This window comes from Salvelinus fontinalis, chromosome 5 (genome assembly GCF_029448725.1).
Source record: "Salvelinus fontinalis isolate EN_2023a chromosome 5, ASM2944872v1, whole genome shotgun sequence".
Classification (NCBI taxonomy): domain Eukaryota; kingdom Metazoa; phylum Chordata; class Actinopteri; order Salmoniformes; family Salmonidae; genus Salvelinus; species Salvelinus fontinalis.
Genome location: NC_074669.1, coordinates 485,957 through 501,075, shown reverse-complemented (window position 1 = coordinate 501,075; position 15,119 = coordinate 485,957). Strand labels below are relative to the sequence as shown.

Below are 15,119 nucleotides of genomic sequence, written 5' to 3'. Positions count from 1 at the left end.
ATACATATTGTTATTGTTCTATAACATACATATTGTTATTGTTCCATAACATACATATTGTTATTGTTCTATAACATACATATTGTTATTGTTCTATAAGATACATATTGTTATTGTTCTATAACATACATATTGTTATTGTTCTATAACATACATATTGTTATTGTTCTATAAGATACATATTGTTATTGTTCTATAACATACATATTGTTATTGTTCTATAACATACATGTTGTTATTGTTCTATAACATACATATTGTTGTTGTTATTGTTCTATAACATCCAATTGTTATTGTTAATGTTTTGTTTTTTAAATCTGTCACTTGATGGTTTCATTTCAGAAAGACAAATAATATTTTTTTTGTTGTAAAATGATGTATATCGGCCTCAGTGTCAGATAAATAAGTAGTACTGCTAGGTTTTACAGTCAAATGTAAAAAAAAAAAAAATAATAATAAAGAACTATACAAATGATACATTTGTGACATCAAAATTATTATAAAAACATCTAAGAATAATAATTAAATACATTAATATGAGATCTGTATGTAAAACATTTACATTTGACATTGCTAATTTAGCAGATGCTCTTACCCAGAGTGCTTTACAGTTAGTGCATTGATCTTAAGATATCTAGGTGAGACAACCACATATCACAGTCAAATATACCGGATACAAACATTCCATTCCAGCTAAACAATGGATATATAGCATTTTTGCAACAACAAAAAACATTTTCATAACACATAAAATCTATGAATTAAAAAATCTGAGAACAGTAAAATTTTACACACACATGAAGGTCCCCATACTGTCTTGCCTAGTTAAATAAAGTTTAAATAAATAAATAAAAATAAGCAATAGTTTCTAATGGGAAAAAAAGAAGGGGAAAAAATGGTGGATATAGAGTTTAGGAAACAAACGCTTCATATATAGACTGGTATTATATCCTGTCCTGAGGAAATATGTTTGTGAGAACCAGGGAGGGAGCTCTGCAGAAAAGAACTATGTGATTACATGTACATTTTTTCACATGCTGTGACATGACTGCTTAGATTAAAGGGGGAGTCATGACCATAGGCTGGTCGTAACAGATCCTTCATTTACCTGGTGGGAACAAATATTCACAAAGTGAATGGCTTGTGGACTGTGAGGTGATTGGTGAATTCACCCTTCTTTCCCCGTGTATAAAAACCCCTAATAAACTTCCCATTTGCATTCTAATTGTGCGACTGGTGCCTGTTTTGTTTTTGAACTTGGTGACATGGAAACCCCACATCCTTGAGCCTGCTACAATACGTAATGTAACGATTCCAAAGCTATATGATACTAAAGATATCAAGTTAATTATCTCACATCTCGGAAAAGATTTGTAATGAACCAAGATTGAATCGTACTAGAACAGCGCCGACGCTCGTCGGATGTGGCAGGGCTTGCAAACCATTACAGACTACAAAGGGAAGCACAGCCGAGAGCTGCCCAGTGACACGAGCCTACTAGACGAGCTAAACTACTTCTATGCTCGCTTCGAGGCAAATAACACTGAAAAATGTATGAGAGCACCAGCTGTTCTGGACGACTGTGTGATCACACTCTCCGCAGCCGATGTGAGTAAGATCTTAAAACAGGTCAACATACACAAGGCCGCAGGGCCAGATGGATTACCAGGACGTAAATTGTTACTGTTAGTCTTCACTGACATTGTCAACCTCTCCCTGTCAGAGTCTGTAATACCAACATGTTTTAAGCAGACCACAATAGTCCCTGTACCCAAACACTGAGGTAACTTGCCTAAATGACTACCGACCCATAGCACTCACATCCGTAGTCATGAAATGCTTTGAAAGGCTGGTCAAGCTTCCTGCCATCCAGGACCTCTATACAAGGCGGTGTCAGAGAAAGCCCTAAAAATTGCTAATGCACGGCAAGCGATATCAGAGTGCCAAGTCTAGGTCCAAGAGGATTCTAAACAGCTTCTACCCACAAGCCGTAAGACTCCTGAACATCTAATTAAATGGCTACCCAGACTATTTGCATTGCCCCCCCCCCCTTTTACGCCGCTGCTACTCTCTGTTGTTATCTATGCATAGTCACTTTAATAACTCTGCCTACACGTACATATTACCTCAACTAACCGGTGCCCCGACACATTGACTCTGTACCGGTACACCCTGTATATAGTCCTGCTATTGCTATTTTACTGCCGCTCTTTAATTATTCGTTCCTTTAATTTCTTATTCTTATTCATATTTTTTAAACTGCATTGTTGGTTAGGGGCTTGTAAGTAAGCATTTCACTGTAAGGTCCACACCTCTTGTATTCGGCGCATGTGACTAATACAATTTGATTTGATTTGATTTTACAGTACAAAGTTAAAGACTACAAGACTGCACTTGTGGGTGTGTGTGTGTGCATGCGTGTGTGTGTGTTCCCAGGCAGGTAGGCTGGAGGGAGGGGTGTGTGAGCTTCATACAGAGCCTCAGGGAACAGGCAACAAACTGGTTGGTGGAGAATGAGGCCAGAAAGCGAGAGGGAAAGAGTGAGAGGCGTGAAATTGAGAGAGAAAGACAAAGAGACAGCACCACAAGGTCTCGGGCCTAACCCTGCTGATAACACGCAAACACTAGCTGTCACTCAACAGGCCCCTTATACCTGGTCTGTCTACAAGATCTCAGTTTCCCTTCGAAATTCAACATATTATGGACGAACGTCAATTTTTTTTTACGCATTAATTCCGAGTGGTTACAAGGTAAACTTAAAGATTAACAGTTTAGGCATTAATTCCGAGTTGTTACAAGGTAAATTGAAAGATTAACAGTTTAGGCATTAATTCCAAGTGGTTAAGCTTAGGGCTTTGTTTTTTGTTGTTGTTTATTTCATCTTTATTTAACTAGGCAAGTCAGTTAAGAACACATTCATATTTTCAATGACGGCCTAGGAACAGTGGGCTAACTGCCTTGTTCAGGGGCAGAATGACAGATTTTTACCTTGTCAGCTCGGGGATTTGATCATGCAACCTTTCGGTTATTAGTCCAACGCTCTAACCACTAGGGTACCTGCCACCTCTACACTCTGACCACTAGGGTAAGGCTTGATACTGCATTATAAACTGTGGTGGTTTAGTGATCTAAGCAATGTGCTCCCACTCCGAGAATCATGCATTCACACCCAGTGCTGGCCAAACATTTAATACATTTGATTAATTAAATTAAATTGATTCATTGAATTAATTTGATTCATTGAATTAATTTGATTCATTGGATGAAGATATATATCCACGTCCTAAGGACCTTTTCAAACATCCAAAATTGGGAGATTTCCAGAGATCAGGCTGCTGTCTAGAGCTACAGGCTTACAAACGTGAATTGAAGTATCAATTTTCATTGTGTCCTTATCCAAATCAATGATACGTTAATCATCTTCTTAATAACGTTATCAATACATCACAATATTTCGTATTATTGATCAAATGTTATGAATGTGTTACAAATAAGTATGTATTATGGTATGTTTATTTGTATCCTCTATTTGCAGCCATTACATTTCTCCCTGCAGAGTAATAGTTAGTCACTCATGTAAAGCGGAATTGGAAATAAAGGTGCAATCCCCTCAGGAAGATTTCATCTGTGGATGTTTTATCCATGCTCTAGTATTGTCTGTGTGTTTTTCTACTTGCACATACATAACTGCATTCATAATAGTGTGAAAAGTTTACACTGTATTTGGTCTGAATTCCCTGCCGGTGACTCTTAGCACCATCTCACAGCAACATTGTATTGTAATGAGAAACGGCACTTCCCATACACTGTGTTGTTCAATAGATTACTTCAGGTGACTATTACTGACTAAGTGATTGGATATCTCCATCAAGGCAGCAGGGCCCTGAGCTGTCACTGGAATAGAATATTACTTCATTTAGGCTACTGGGCTACTAAGCTACTGGGCTACTAGGATACTTAGCTACTGGGCTACTAGGATACTTAGCTATTGGGCTACTAGGATACTTAGCTACTGGGCTAATAGGATACTTAGCTACTGGGCTACTAGGATACTGGGCTACTAGGATACTGGGCTACTAGGATACTGGGCTACTAGAATACTGGGCTACTAGGCTACTGGGCTACTAGGATACTGGGCTACTGGGCTACTAGGCTACTGGGATACTAGGCTACTGGGATACTGGGCTACTAGGATACTGGGCTACTAGGATACTGGGCTACTAGGATACTGGGCTACTAGGCTACTGGGATACTAGGATACTGGACTACTAGGATACTGGGCTACTAGGCTACTGGGATACTGGGCTACTGGGATACTGGGCTACTAGGATACTGGACTACTAGGATACTGGACTACTAGGCTACTAGGATACTGGGCTACTAGGATACTGGGCTACTAGAATACTGGACTACTATGATACTGGGCTACTAGGATACTGGACTACTAGGATACTGGGCTACTAGGCTACTGGGATACTGGGCTACTAGGATACTGGGATACTAGGCTACTGGGCTACTGGGATACTGGGCTACTGGGCTACTGGGATACTGCGATACTAGGATACTGGGCTACTAGGATACTTGGCTACTTGGCTACTGGGATACTGGGCTACTAGGATACTGGGCTACTTGGCTACTGGGATACTGGGATACTGGGCTACTGGGATACTGGGATACTGGGCTACTAGGATACTGGGCTACTAGGATACTGGGCTACTTGGCTACTGGGATACTTGGCTACTGGGATACTTGGCTACTGGGATACTTGGCTACTAGGATACTGGGCTACTGGGATACTGGGATACTGGGATACTGGTATACTGGGATACTGGTATACTGGGCTACTAGGATACTGGGATACTGGGCTACTAGGATACTGGGCTACTAGGATTCTGGGCTACTGGGCTACTCAGCATTTAATTTAGCTTCCCACTCATACAGAGGCTGTGGGGTTAGGAGACTACTTGCATTAAGATATTATCCTAAACTGGGATAGCTATTCAGCCTCTATGATACAATACCTTACAACAGTAAAACAGGCTTCAAAGCATCCGGAAGGCTTCATTAATCCTTCAAAGTTGTAGTTAGTCGGTGGTGGAAGGGAAGGACCATCCTCCTCAGTGATTTTCACCAAAATGAAAATGCTGAAATATTTTAAAAAGTTATCCTTTTTAGATAAAACTACACTTAATACATTCACGTCACCAAATAATTGATTAAAAAACACCTGTTTGCCTTGAAGGTCTACAGTAACCTCAGCAGCACTCTGTAGGGTAGCACCATGGTGTAGCCGGAGGACAGCTAGCTTCCGTCCTCCTCTAGGTACATTGACCTCAATACAAAACCTAGGAGGCTCATGGTTCTCACCCCCTTTCATAGACTTACACTGTAATTATGACAACTTCCGGAGAATGTCCTCCAACCTATCAGAGCTCTTGCAGCATGAACTGACATGTTGTCCACCCAATCAAAGGATCAGAGAATTTATCCAGTACTGAAAGCATAAGCTACAGCTAGCTAGCACTGCAGTGCATAAAATGTGTTGAGTAGTTCACTCAAAGAGAGAAAGACAATAGTTGAACAGTTAAGAACAAATACATTTTTTCAAAAATGAAGGAGGAGCAACACAAAGAGAGAGGGAGATAAATTGTTTTAAACTTTCACTTACTTAGCTAGGGAATGCAGCTAGTTAGTAGATGCGGGAAGGAATTATACAACTATCTGGCTGCTATGAAAGTGAACTGTGTTTACGTGTGATCATGGGTGTATTCATTCCGCTGATTCTGTTGAAAAACATTTCTTAAAACGGAAGCAAACGGAACGAAACGAGGATAAACATACCTGGATTTGTCCAATAGAAACTCTTGTTTGCAACTGTTGGACTAATGATTACACCCTAGATCAGCTAGATGCAGGCAAGAGGAGTGTGCAAGTTGGTATTGAATGTGTCACTGTCTGCCACCTTGATTACTCAAATTTCTCTTGAACTGTGCATTTACGTTGTAGAACTTTTATTCGTAGTCTAGGTTGTAGCAACCTCATGATGAGTATAGGGAACATTAGAGTATCATGTAGTAGCCTAAACCTGTCGCTGTTACATTGAACTGGGTGAATGGAATATGAATGACAGTCACCCAATATGCTGTAATAGAAACAAGGCCACGCTCATAAACAACTTTATCGTTCTCCCTCCTCCTAAACGGCACCGGCCTACCACTGTAGTTAGTGTAGTTAGCAATTTGTCTAAGTGCAACCCCTGCTTTAAACATGAATTGGGAGAGCTACTCTGTATGTTCAGTTTGCACTCAGTTGACCTAGATAGAAGAAGACATGTTGTACTGTTCCTCTCAGGTATGTGTCTCTGGCTGCCTAGAGGATACACCCCCTTTGACTTATTCAACATTTGTTGTGTTACAGCCTGAATTCAACATTTATTAAATATATTTTTTTTCCTCACACATCTACACACACAATACACCATAATGACCAAATGAAAACATGTTTTTAGAAATGTTTTGCAAATGTATTGAAAATGAAACACAGAAATATCTCATTTATATAAGTATTCACACCCCTCAATACATGTTAGAATCACCTTTGGCAGTGATTACAGCTGTGAGTCTTTCTGGGTAAGTCTCTAAGAGCTTTGCACACCTGGATTGTGCAATATTTGCACATTATTCTTTATTAAATTCTTCAAATGTTGCCATAGATTTTCAAGACAATTTAAGTCAAAACTGTAACTAGGCCACTCATGAACATTCAATGTCGTCTTGGTAAGTAACTCCAGTGTATATTTGGTCTTGTGCTTTAGGTTATTGTCCTGCTGAAAGGTGAATTTGTCTCCCAGTGTCTGTTGGAAAGCAGACTGAACCAGGTTTTCCTCTAGGATTTTTGCCTGTGCTTAGGTCTATTTCATTTTCTTATCCTAAAAACCCCCAATGACAAGCATACCCATAACATGATGCAGCCACCACCATGCTTAAAAATATGTAGAGTGGTACTCAGTGATGTGCTGTGTTGGATTTGCCCCAAACATAATGCCTTGTATTCAGGACAAAAAGTTAATTTAGACATTTTTTTTTGCAGTATTACTTTAGTGTCTTATTGCAAACAGGATGCATGTTTTGGAATATTTTTATTCTGTAAAGGCTTCCTCCTTTTCACTCTGTCATTCATATTAGTATTGTAGAGAAAGTACAATGTTGTTGATCCGTCCTCAGTTTGCTCCTATCACAGCCATTAAACTGTAAATGTTTTAAAATCACCATTGGCCTCATGGTGAAATCCCTGAGCGGTTTCCTTCCTCTCTGGCAACTGAGTTAGGAAGGATGCCTGTATCTTTGTAGTGATTGGGTGTATTGATACACCATCCAAAGTGTAATTAATAACTTCAGATCAAACGGACATTTCAATGTCTGCTTTAAAAAATCTTTACCCATCAATCAATAACTGTCCTTCTTGGCGAGGCATTGGAAAACCTCCCTGGTCTTTGTGGTTGAAATTCACTGCTGGGGTACAGAGATGAGGTAGTCATTTAAAAATAATGTTAAACAGTATTATTATTGCACACAGAGTGAGTCCATGCAACTTATAATGTGACTTGTTAAGCACATTGTTACTCCTGAACGTATTCAGGGTTGATATAACAAACGGGTTGAATACTTATTGACTCAAGATATTTCAGCTTTTCATTTGTAATACATTTCTAAACATTTCTAAAAACATAATTCCACTTTGACATTATGGGGTATTGTGTGTAGATCAGTGACACACAATCTAAATTAAATCCATTTTAAATTCAGGCTGTAACACCACAAAATGTGTGTGTGGGGGGGGGGGGGTTGAATACTTTCTGATGGCAATGTACTGTAAACCTCATGAAGTGAGAGTTGAATAATCGAGTACTCACATATATTTTAGTTGAATAATCGAGTACTCAAATGGATAAAAAAAAAATATATATAACATAAGGCCTGCATTGGAAAAATATATACGTGCACATCTATCTAACGGCCTATGTCAAAAGTGCACAATAATGTATAATTTCTCATAACCATTACAGACAAAAAAAATCATAGTTGCTAAATTGCCACATATATATTTAAGTCAATAGAAAAGCAGGTGGAATTTATTGAAACCGTAATATCAACGGGTTGCATTATATCGTGGAACACAATCCTGAAAAAGAGCTGTAACCTCAGCAGTGGTACCAACTTTATTCTGCTTGTTCTCTGGAATTTTCTAAATGGATGAACAAAGTCCACATTTCTTAAAACAAATGTATTTAACCTTTATTTAACTAAGCAAGTAAGTTAAGAACAAATTCTTATTTACAATGACGGCCTACCCCGGCCAACGCTGGGCCAATTGTGCACCGCCCTATGGGACTCCTAATCACAGCCGGATGTGATACAGCCTGGATTCAAACCAGGGATTGTAGTGACATCTCTAGCACTAAGATGCAGTGCCTTAGACCGCTGCGCCACTCGGGAGCCTATGCTTAATGATTCTGATGAAAATATGCTGTTTGTCTTTATCAAAATAATGTTCAGTCTCTCCTGGTAGCAGCCTGGGGCTAACCCTGTCGCCGACTACTGAACACTGCAGTTTAACACCTGGGATAACTCTGAAGACTTTAGGAAACGTTTAATTTAACATCCAGGGAGTAGCACAGTTTAGCTAATCCTTGACAGTCCCAGAGAGCTTACATAACAAGAGCACTGAGACACCCAGCCTGCTTTGTGTTGACAGACAGAGAGAAAGACCATTGATATGTCATTTCCCTGACAAGACTAGATAGACAAGAATCACAGAAACCTGGTCTCTCCGCCTCTCATTAACCACATATACATTAAACCCTCTCCTCTCTAAAGCGGACTAAGACAGACCTGTCACTCAATCTCACTGAACCAAGTCTCACTGAACCAAGTCTGACTAAACCAAGTCTCACTGAACCAAGTCTCACTGAACCAAGTCTCACTGAACCAAGTCTCACTGAACCAAGTCTCACTGAACCAAGTCTCACTGAACCAATTCTGACTAAACCAAGTCTCACTGAACCAATTCTGACTAAACCATATCTCACTGAACCAAGTCTCACTGAACCAAGTCTCACTGAACCAAGTCTCACTGAACCAAGTCTCACTGAACCAAGTCTGACTGAACCAAGTCTGACTGAACCAAGTCTGACTGAACCAAGTCTGACTGAACCAAGTCTGACTGAACCAAGTCTGACTGAAGAGCTTTATTTTCCCCCTAGTCCTCATTGTGTCGGGGTAGCTGTGAGTTCATAGGTCATCTTAGAGCAGACTTAGCCTGAGTAACACCTGTAACCCAATCTTCTGGATCTCAATCTCACTCAAGGCCTTGTTAGACTGAAGCTATTTCTTTCACCCTAGTCCTTGGCGACAGTTCTCTCCCTTTCTCTCTCTCCCTCAGTGAGTACATTTTATAGACGGGTTGTTTGTTTAGCAACAAAACCGACTTGTGCGCAAGTGTGGGAAAGAAACGACGGGGTTGGCTTAGCTTGGTGACAACATGTCAACTATATTTAGTCTCCAATGTTGATTGAAAACATAAATACATTTGGACAATGAGCACTTGTTGTCTCTCAAATACATTGCTACAGTTGATGGTTAGCCAGCTATTTTATTGTCGCCATATTAGCAAAGACGTGAGAACAGTCAAAACGTGAAAACAAGACATGGTATAAAGAACAAGATGAAACTAGATGAAACGAGCCACTTACTACTCCCCACGTGGCATGTTCTTGTCATTGTTGCTAGCTATCTGGCCATCCAGAATCACAACAGCAACAACACACAAAACGTCTGCCCCGTTGAAGCGCGAGCATCACTTTCATGACATTGTCAACTAACCCATCTATGAAAACCATGCTTGTTTGAGCCTGTCAGCTAAATATGAAACTGTGTCAAAACTTCAAGGTGAAGCACTGCAATAACCCAAAACACAAAAGGGAAAAATAAAGTTTATTTTATTCTATTGGTTCTACAGAGACTGAGGTAGCTGGTGGAGTGAGGGGAGAGAGAGAAAGGGAAAGGGAGGGGAGAGAGAAAGGGAGGGGAGAGAGATGGAGAGAGGGGAGAGAAGGAGGGGGAAAGGGAGGGGGTAGGGGAGTGAGAGAGGGGGAGGGGGAGAGAGGGGGAAAGGGAGGGGAGAGAGTAGAGGGGAGAAGAGAGGGGGAAAGGGAGGGGAGAGAGGGAGGGGGGTAGGGGAGTGAGAGTGGGGGAGGGGGAGAGAGAGAGAAAGGGAGGGGAGAGATGGAGAGAGGGGAGAGAGAGAGGGGGAAAGGGAGGGGAGAGAGGGAGGGGGGTAGGGGAGTGAGAAAGGGGGAGGGGGAGAGAGAGAGGGGGAGAGAGAAAGGGAGAGAGGGGGAGAGAGAAAGGGAGAGGGGGAGAAAGGGAGAGAGGGGGAGAGAAGAGAGGGAGAGGGGGAGAGAAGAGAGGGTGAGGGGGAGAGAAGAGAGGGGGAAAGGGAGGGGGGAGAGGGAGGGGAAGCGAGAGAGGGGGAGCGAGAGAGAGGGGAGAGAGAAAGGGAGGTGGAGAAAGGGAGAGAGAAGAGAGGGGGAGAGAAGAGAAAGAGAGGGGATGAGAAGAGAGGGGGAGGGGAGAGAAGAGAAAGAGAGGGGGAGAGGAGAGAGGGAGGGGGAGAGAAGAGAGGGAGAGAGGGAGAGAGAGAGGGAGAGGGGAGAGAAGAGAAAGAGAGGGGGAGAGAAGAGAGGGAGGGGGAGAGAAGAGAGGGAGAGAGAGAGGGAGAGGGGGAGAGAGGAAGAGAGATGAGGGGCAGAACTGGATCAGGTCGTTTTTATACACTGTATACAACACTAAACAATTAATCTAGGGTGGTCCCGTGTGGCTCAGTTGGTAGAGCATTGTGCTAGTAGCACTGGAGTTGTGGGTTCGATTCCCATGGGGGAAATAAGTAAGAAAATGTAAGCATTCCACTACTCTAAGTTGCTCTGGATAACAACATCTGTTAAATGACTAAAATTAATTGAATGTAAAAAATATATATATAATTCATGCAAGTTGTTTATATGATTTGTTCATTTAATTTAACCAAAAAAGTTAAGAATAAATCCAACTCCTCTATGTTGCTCAAAATCTAAGTATTTTAAATAGTAATTTTAATTTTAAATAATATTTTAAGTTTGTCTTTTATTTTATTTTAAGTCTTGCAGCATAACTTGCAGCATGACTGTTTTTAAAGGATTGTGGGTAATTCAACATTTGTAGACTTTGATAATTTTACACAATGTTGTATACATGTTTGAAGAAAGAAACGTATATTTATATAACAGTATTAAGCAGTTTGTTGTGCCATGAGGCAAATGCATCACATTGCAATGCAGTTCTACCGACAGTTGCTACAGGTGGATTGAGCAGTGTCAATAGTTTGCTTATGTATCAAATCAAATCAGTAAATTCTCTCTGAGCGCGGCAATGTAGTAGGTAGCCTACCGTACATTTCAGTACCGTGTCGCCATAGGAGGCTAGGTCCTACCTGAGGAGGTATATTGTGTGGCTGAGCCGTTCTGTCGTGAAAGCGTCGAGGTTTTCTCGGCGAGCCGCATAGCAACCTGCTGCTGGACCCGCTTGGCCCGGGTCATCTCATCCGACAGGTTGCCTCCTTTTCCCTCGAGTTGGATCTCGGACGGGACCGCGTAAGTACTGACGGCGGTATTGGCCTGCAAAGCAGACCGAAAGACATGATCTTGAGCCCCGAAACTCATTGTCGAAACTCGGAAGGCAATATAAAAGTTCCAAGGATTCCAAACGAGAGCCCAATGTGTGTGTTTCTCGTCTAAACAAATTCTGATCTGGAAATAATTAATTTGGTCATCAGTATAGTCGGTATTCGGTGTTGAGTTGCTCGCTCATATGTGAGATACTTTTCTAACGACCGCTCCCTCGGTAATGAACTATACAGTATACGCTGAAATAACAACGGGGTGGAGTCTGTGAGGGAGAATAGGCTACCTGGCACAGGAAAATAAACTCTCTCATTGAGTACGGTTACATGCACACAATAATGCGATTATTGTGGATAGTTAGATTCATATAGTAGTTATTGCTTTGCTAGAAGAACGATTCCCCTAATCATCCTGTTTACATGGACACATCTGAAAAAAGGCTACCTGATGGCACTCTGATAAATGCAGAAAAATCGCCAATCAAGAGAAGCTTTCTAGCACAGTGATCCTGTGCTTCATTTGTAAATCGGGAGGTACCGGAACTAACAGTGAGCGGGTGAGGGGGGTGACCTGGGAAGCTCTGAGGTACGGGGAATCATGAGAAAAAACAGCAACATAGCTAGCAAAGCATTGCATGCATATCATCGCATTTGCGCAGTGGCATAAAGCAAGAGAGTAGAGGCATTTATACACGGGGAACATTTTAGTAGCCTAGGGTCCGGAAAAAATTGGTAAAGGAAAAATTGTTTCTTTTAGAAACACATTTCATGCAATTTTACATAATTTTACATGACTGCAGACATTTATTTTTATGCAGCACAAATGATCGACTACTTGACACTGACAAACTGAGAATCTGAGATCAATAAAAACGACCTTGAATCCATAACCTAGGACTAGGTGTGTGAAGACACATATTGAAGGCTACAATATGAAGAGGAAATTATACTCCTTTATGGTCATGCTTTCCAGTTTCACTGACTCACCCCAATGATGCGCATCTCACTCGCTTCTTTGCGGGTGTTGGCCGATTCGATGTAAAAACAAAATTTGGAAGTTGATTAAATATTTTTTGGTAGCAGACAGATTAGCATAATTTTTTTTCTCCAGCATTAGCCATTTGGTTTCCAACCTGTGTTTTCTCGCGATTATATTTGACATATTGCGAAAGTTTTGACTGTATGCTGTTCACTGACAGATTTGCCGCGCGTTCCCGACTGTAGGCCATGCTTTGTGATTAGGTTACACACAATCCACAGCAATTAAAGAAGCTGTTGATCCTCTGTGGCAAAATTATGGGCATTTTCATGGTGTAGTAGGACATTCTGAATTATTTAATTTATTTCTGAACGGCAGTTATTCTATAGCTAACTTTGGCAAATGTATTTCAATTCATCAAGTGGTGCTGCAGCTCCTCCAGAACCCTCCGCGCGTCTATGATTCTATAAACAAATAAATGAGGAAGTGCAACGCTGAAAATATGAGAGTTGTAGAGGCTCATGTCTATCAGACCATAGAGAGGGAGGCAAATCATACACAGTGAATCTCGTTCTAGTTCTGTGAGAGATACAGGCGCGCTACTCACACAGCCATTGCCACGCATCGGTCTCAAACAAAGGTTACAATGTTACGCAAACACCGGGCGAACCCAACCCGAATCAACTCTTAGAATATCAGGCCGTGGGGCAGGACAATTAACGAAGAGGCAACTCGAATTAACTTTGATCGGAGAGGTGCCGAATCCTGTTCCGGTAGGATCCGGCTCACGTTAAGCACTGCAGCGACCATGTTATTTTTGGGAAGAATATTTTATTCTGATTTCGGACATATAAAGTCTGTAATCATTTGTTACAAAATTCACTCGCGCAGCAGTCTAAGGCACTGCATCTCAGTGCTAGAGTCACTATAGACCCTGGTTGGATCCCGGGCTGTATCACAACCGGTTGTGATCGGGAGTCCCATAAGGTGGATCACAATTGGCCCACCGTCGGCATTTACATATCCTAATAATTCGAAAGATTGCTCGGAAAACCAGGTGTTTTTAAACCTTGTAATGCTTACTTCGATTTTGACTTTATACCAAGTAAGTTAAGAAGAGTGAAGTGTTTACATAACTATTGCATAATCTACCTACTACCATAATACATTTAATATCGAATTATTACTATGCATGTATAGGTCCCCCGAATGTAGACCAGGGCATGTTGTCACACTTAAAACCACTTAAGTGTAGATTTCTCAGCATTGGTATATCTATTAAGATCCATTTAAATATTGATGAATAGATTAAATTAAGCATTTTACTGTAAGGTCTATTCTTGTTGTATTCGGGTGCATGTGACAAATAAAATTGGATTTGATTAGAAAAAGTTACTTTTACATCTCTCATAAATTAAAGTTGCACTATGCAGAAATCGCTCCGCCGCCATTTCCTGGTTGCTAAAACTGTAATAGTTTGCCTAATTTCAGTTTATGTGACACAATAAGCTAGTATGGTGTAGAGAATCACTGTACCATCTAAACCACTGTGAAATATGTTTTCCAGAACCCCCAAAAAATATTATTGTTTCAGCTGTTTGAAGGTGGTGTACAAAACCATAAGTAAAAGACACAAAAACAAAACTTTATTTTTTTTATTGTTTTATTTCACCTTTATTTAACCAGGTAGGCTAGTTGAGAACAAGTTCTCATTTACAACTGCGACCTAGCCAAGATAAAGCATAGCAGTGCGATCACAAAACAACAACACAGAGTTACACATGGAATAAACAAACATACAGTCAGTAACACAATAGAGGAAAAAAAAGAAAGTCTATGTACAGTGTGTGCAAATGGCGTGAGGAGGTAAGGCAATAAATAGGCCATAGTGAACAAGAACAGGAAGCATAGAAATAGCACACATAGAACTGATCTACAGCTTCTTAGACTTGCTTTCAAAGTAGAATGACAGATCTATAACACATATTTCTATGTGAATTTTGTCAGGTTCGCCCAAGAAGTTACACATGGCCACTTTATTATTGGTAGAATACACTCTGATCAGTTGTGGTATCTTGGCCCATAGCTGGGCAAGTTGTCACACAGAATGGGGCCAGTTGTAACAATGTTATATGTGCTGTTAGTGTCGAAAGCATTATGCTCATCACCTGATACTATTTGAAGTAAGAATATAAAAACTATTTAAAAAAAACATAACTCGATTATTGCAAGTATATCTAATTTCTCTGCTTATTGGAGATAAATACACTTTATTAGGGTTAGTCCTTATAAATGAACTAAACATGACAATACATGACAATGTCAACGTTTCTTTATTACAACATATTAGAATAAAATCTTTTGTTTGACAAAACATTTATCATTTAAAAAGCTGTGTGTGTGTGTGTGTGTGTGTGTGTGTGTG

The 15,119-nt window shown here is 40.6% G+C and overlaps 1 protein-coding gene across 1 annotated transcript in view; it reads right to left on the bottom strand.

Annotated features, from left to right (window-relative positions):
• The window catches only part of LOC129854880 (plakophilin-3-like), a 67,402-nt gene extending 55,359 nt beyond the window's left edge, over nucleotides 1-12,043 (bottom strand). Inside the window, exon 1 of the mRNA XM_055922010.1 lies at nucleotides 11,527-12,043. Within this exon, the coding sequence (XP_055777985.1) occupies nucleotides 11,527-11,755 (229 nt within the window). The 5' untranslated portion in view covers nucleotides 11,756-12,043. The remainder of the gene's footprint in view (nucleotides 1-11,526) is intronic.
• Nucleotides 12,044-15,119: the final 3,076 nt, after the last annotated feature.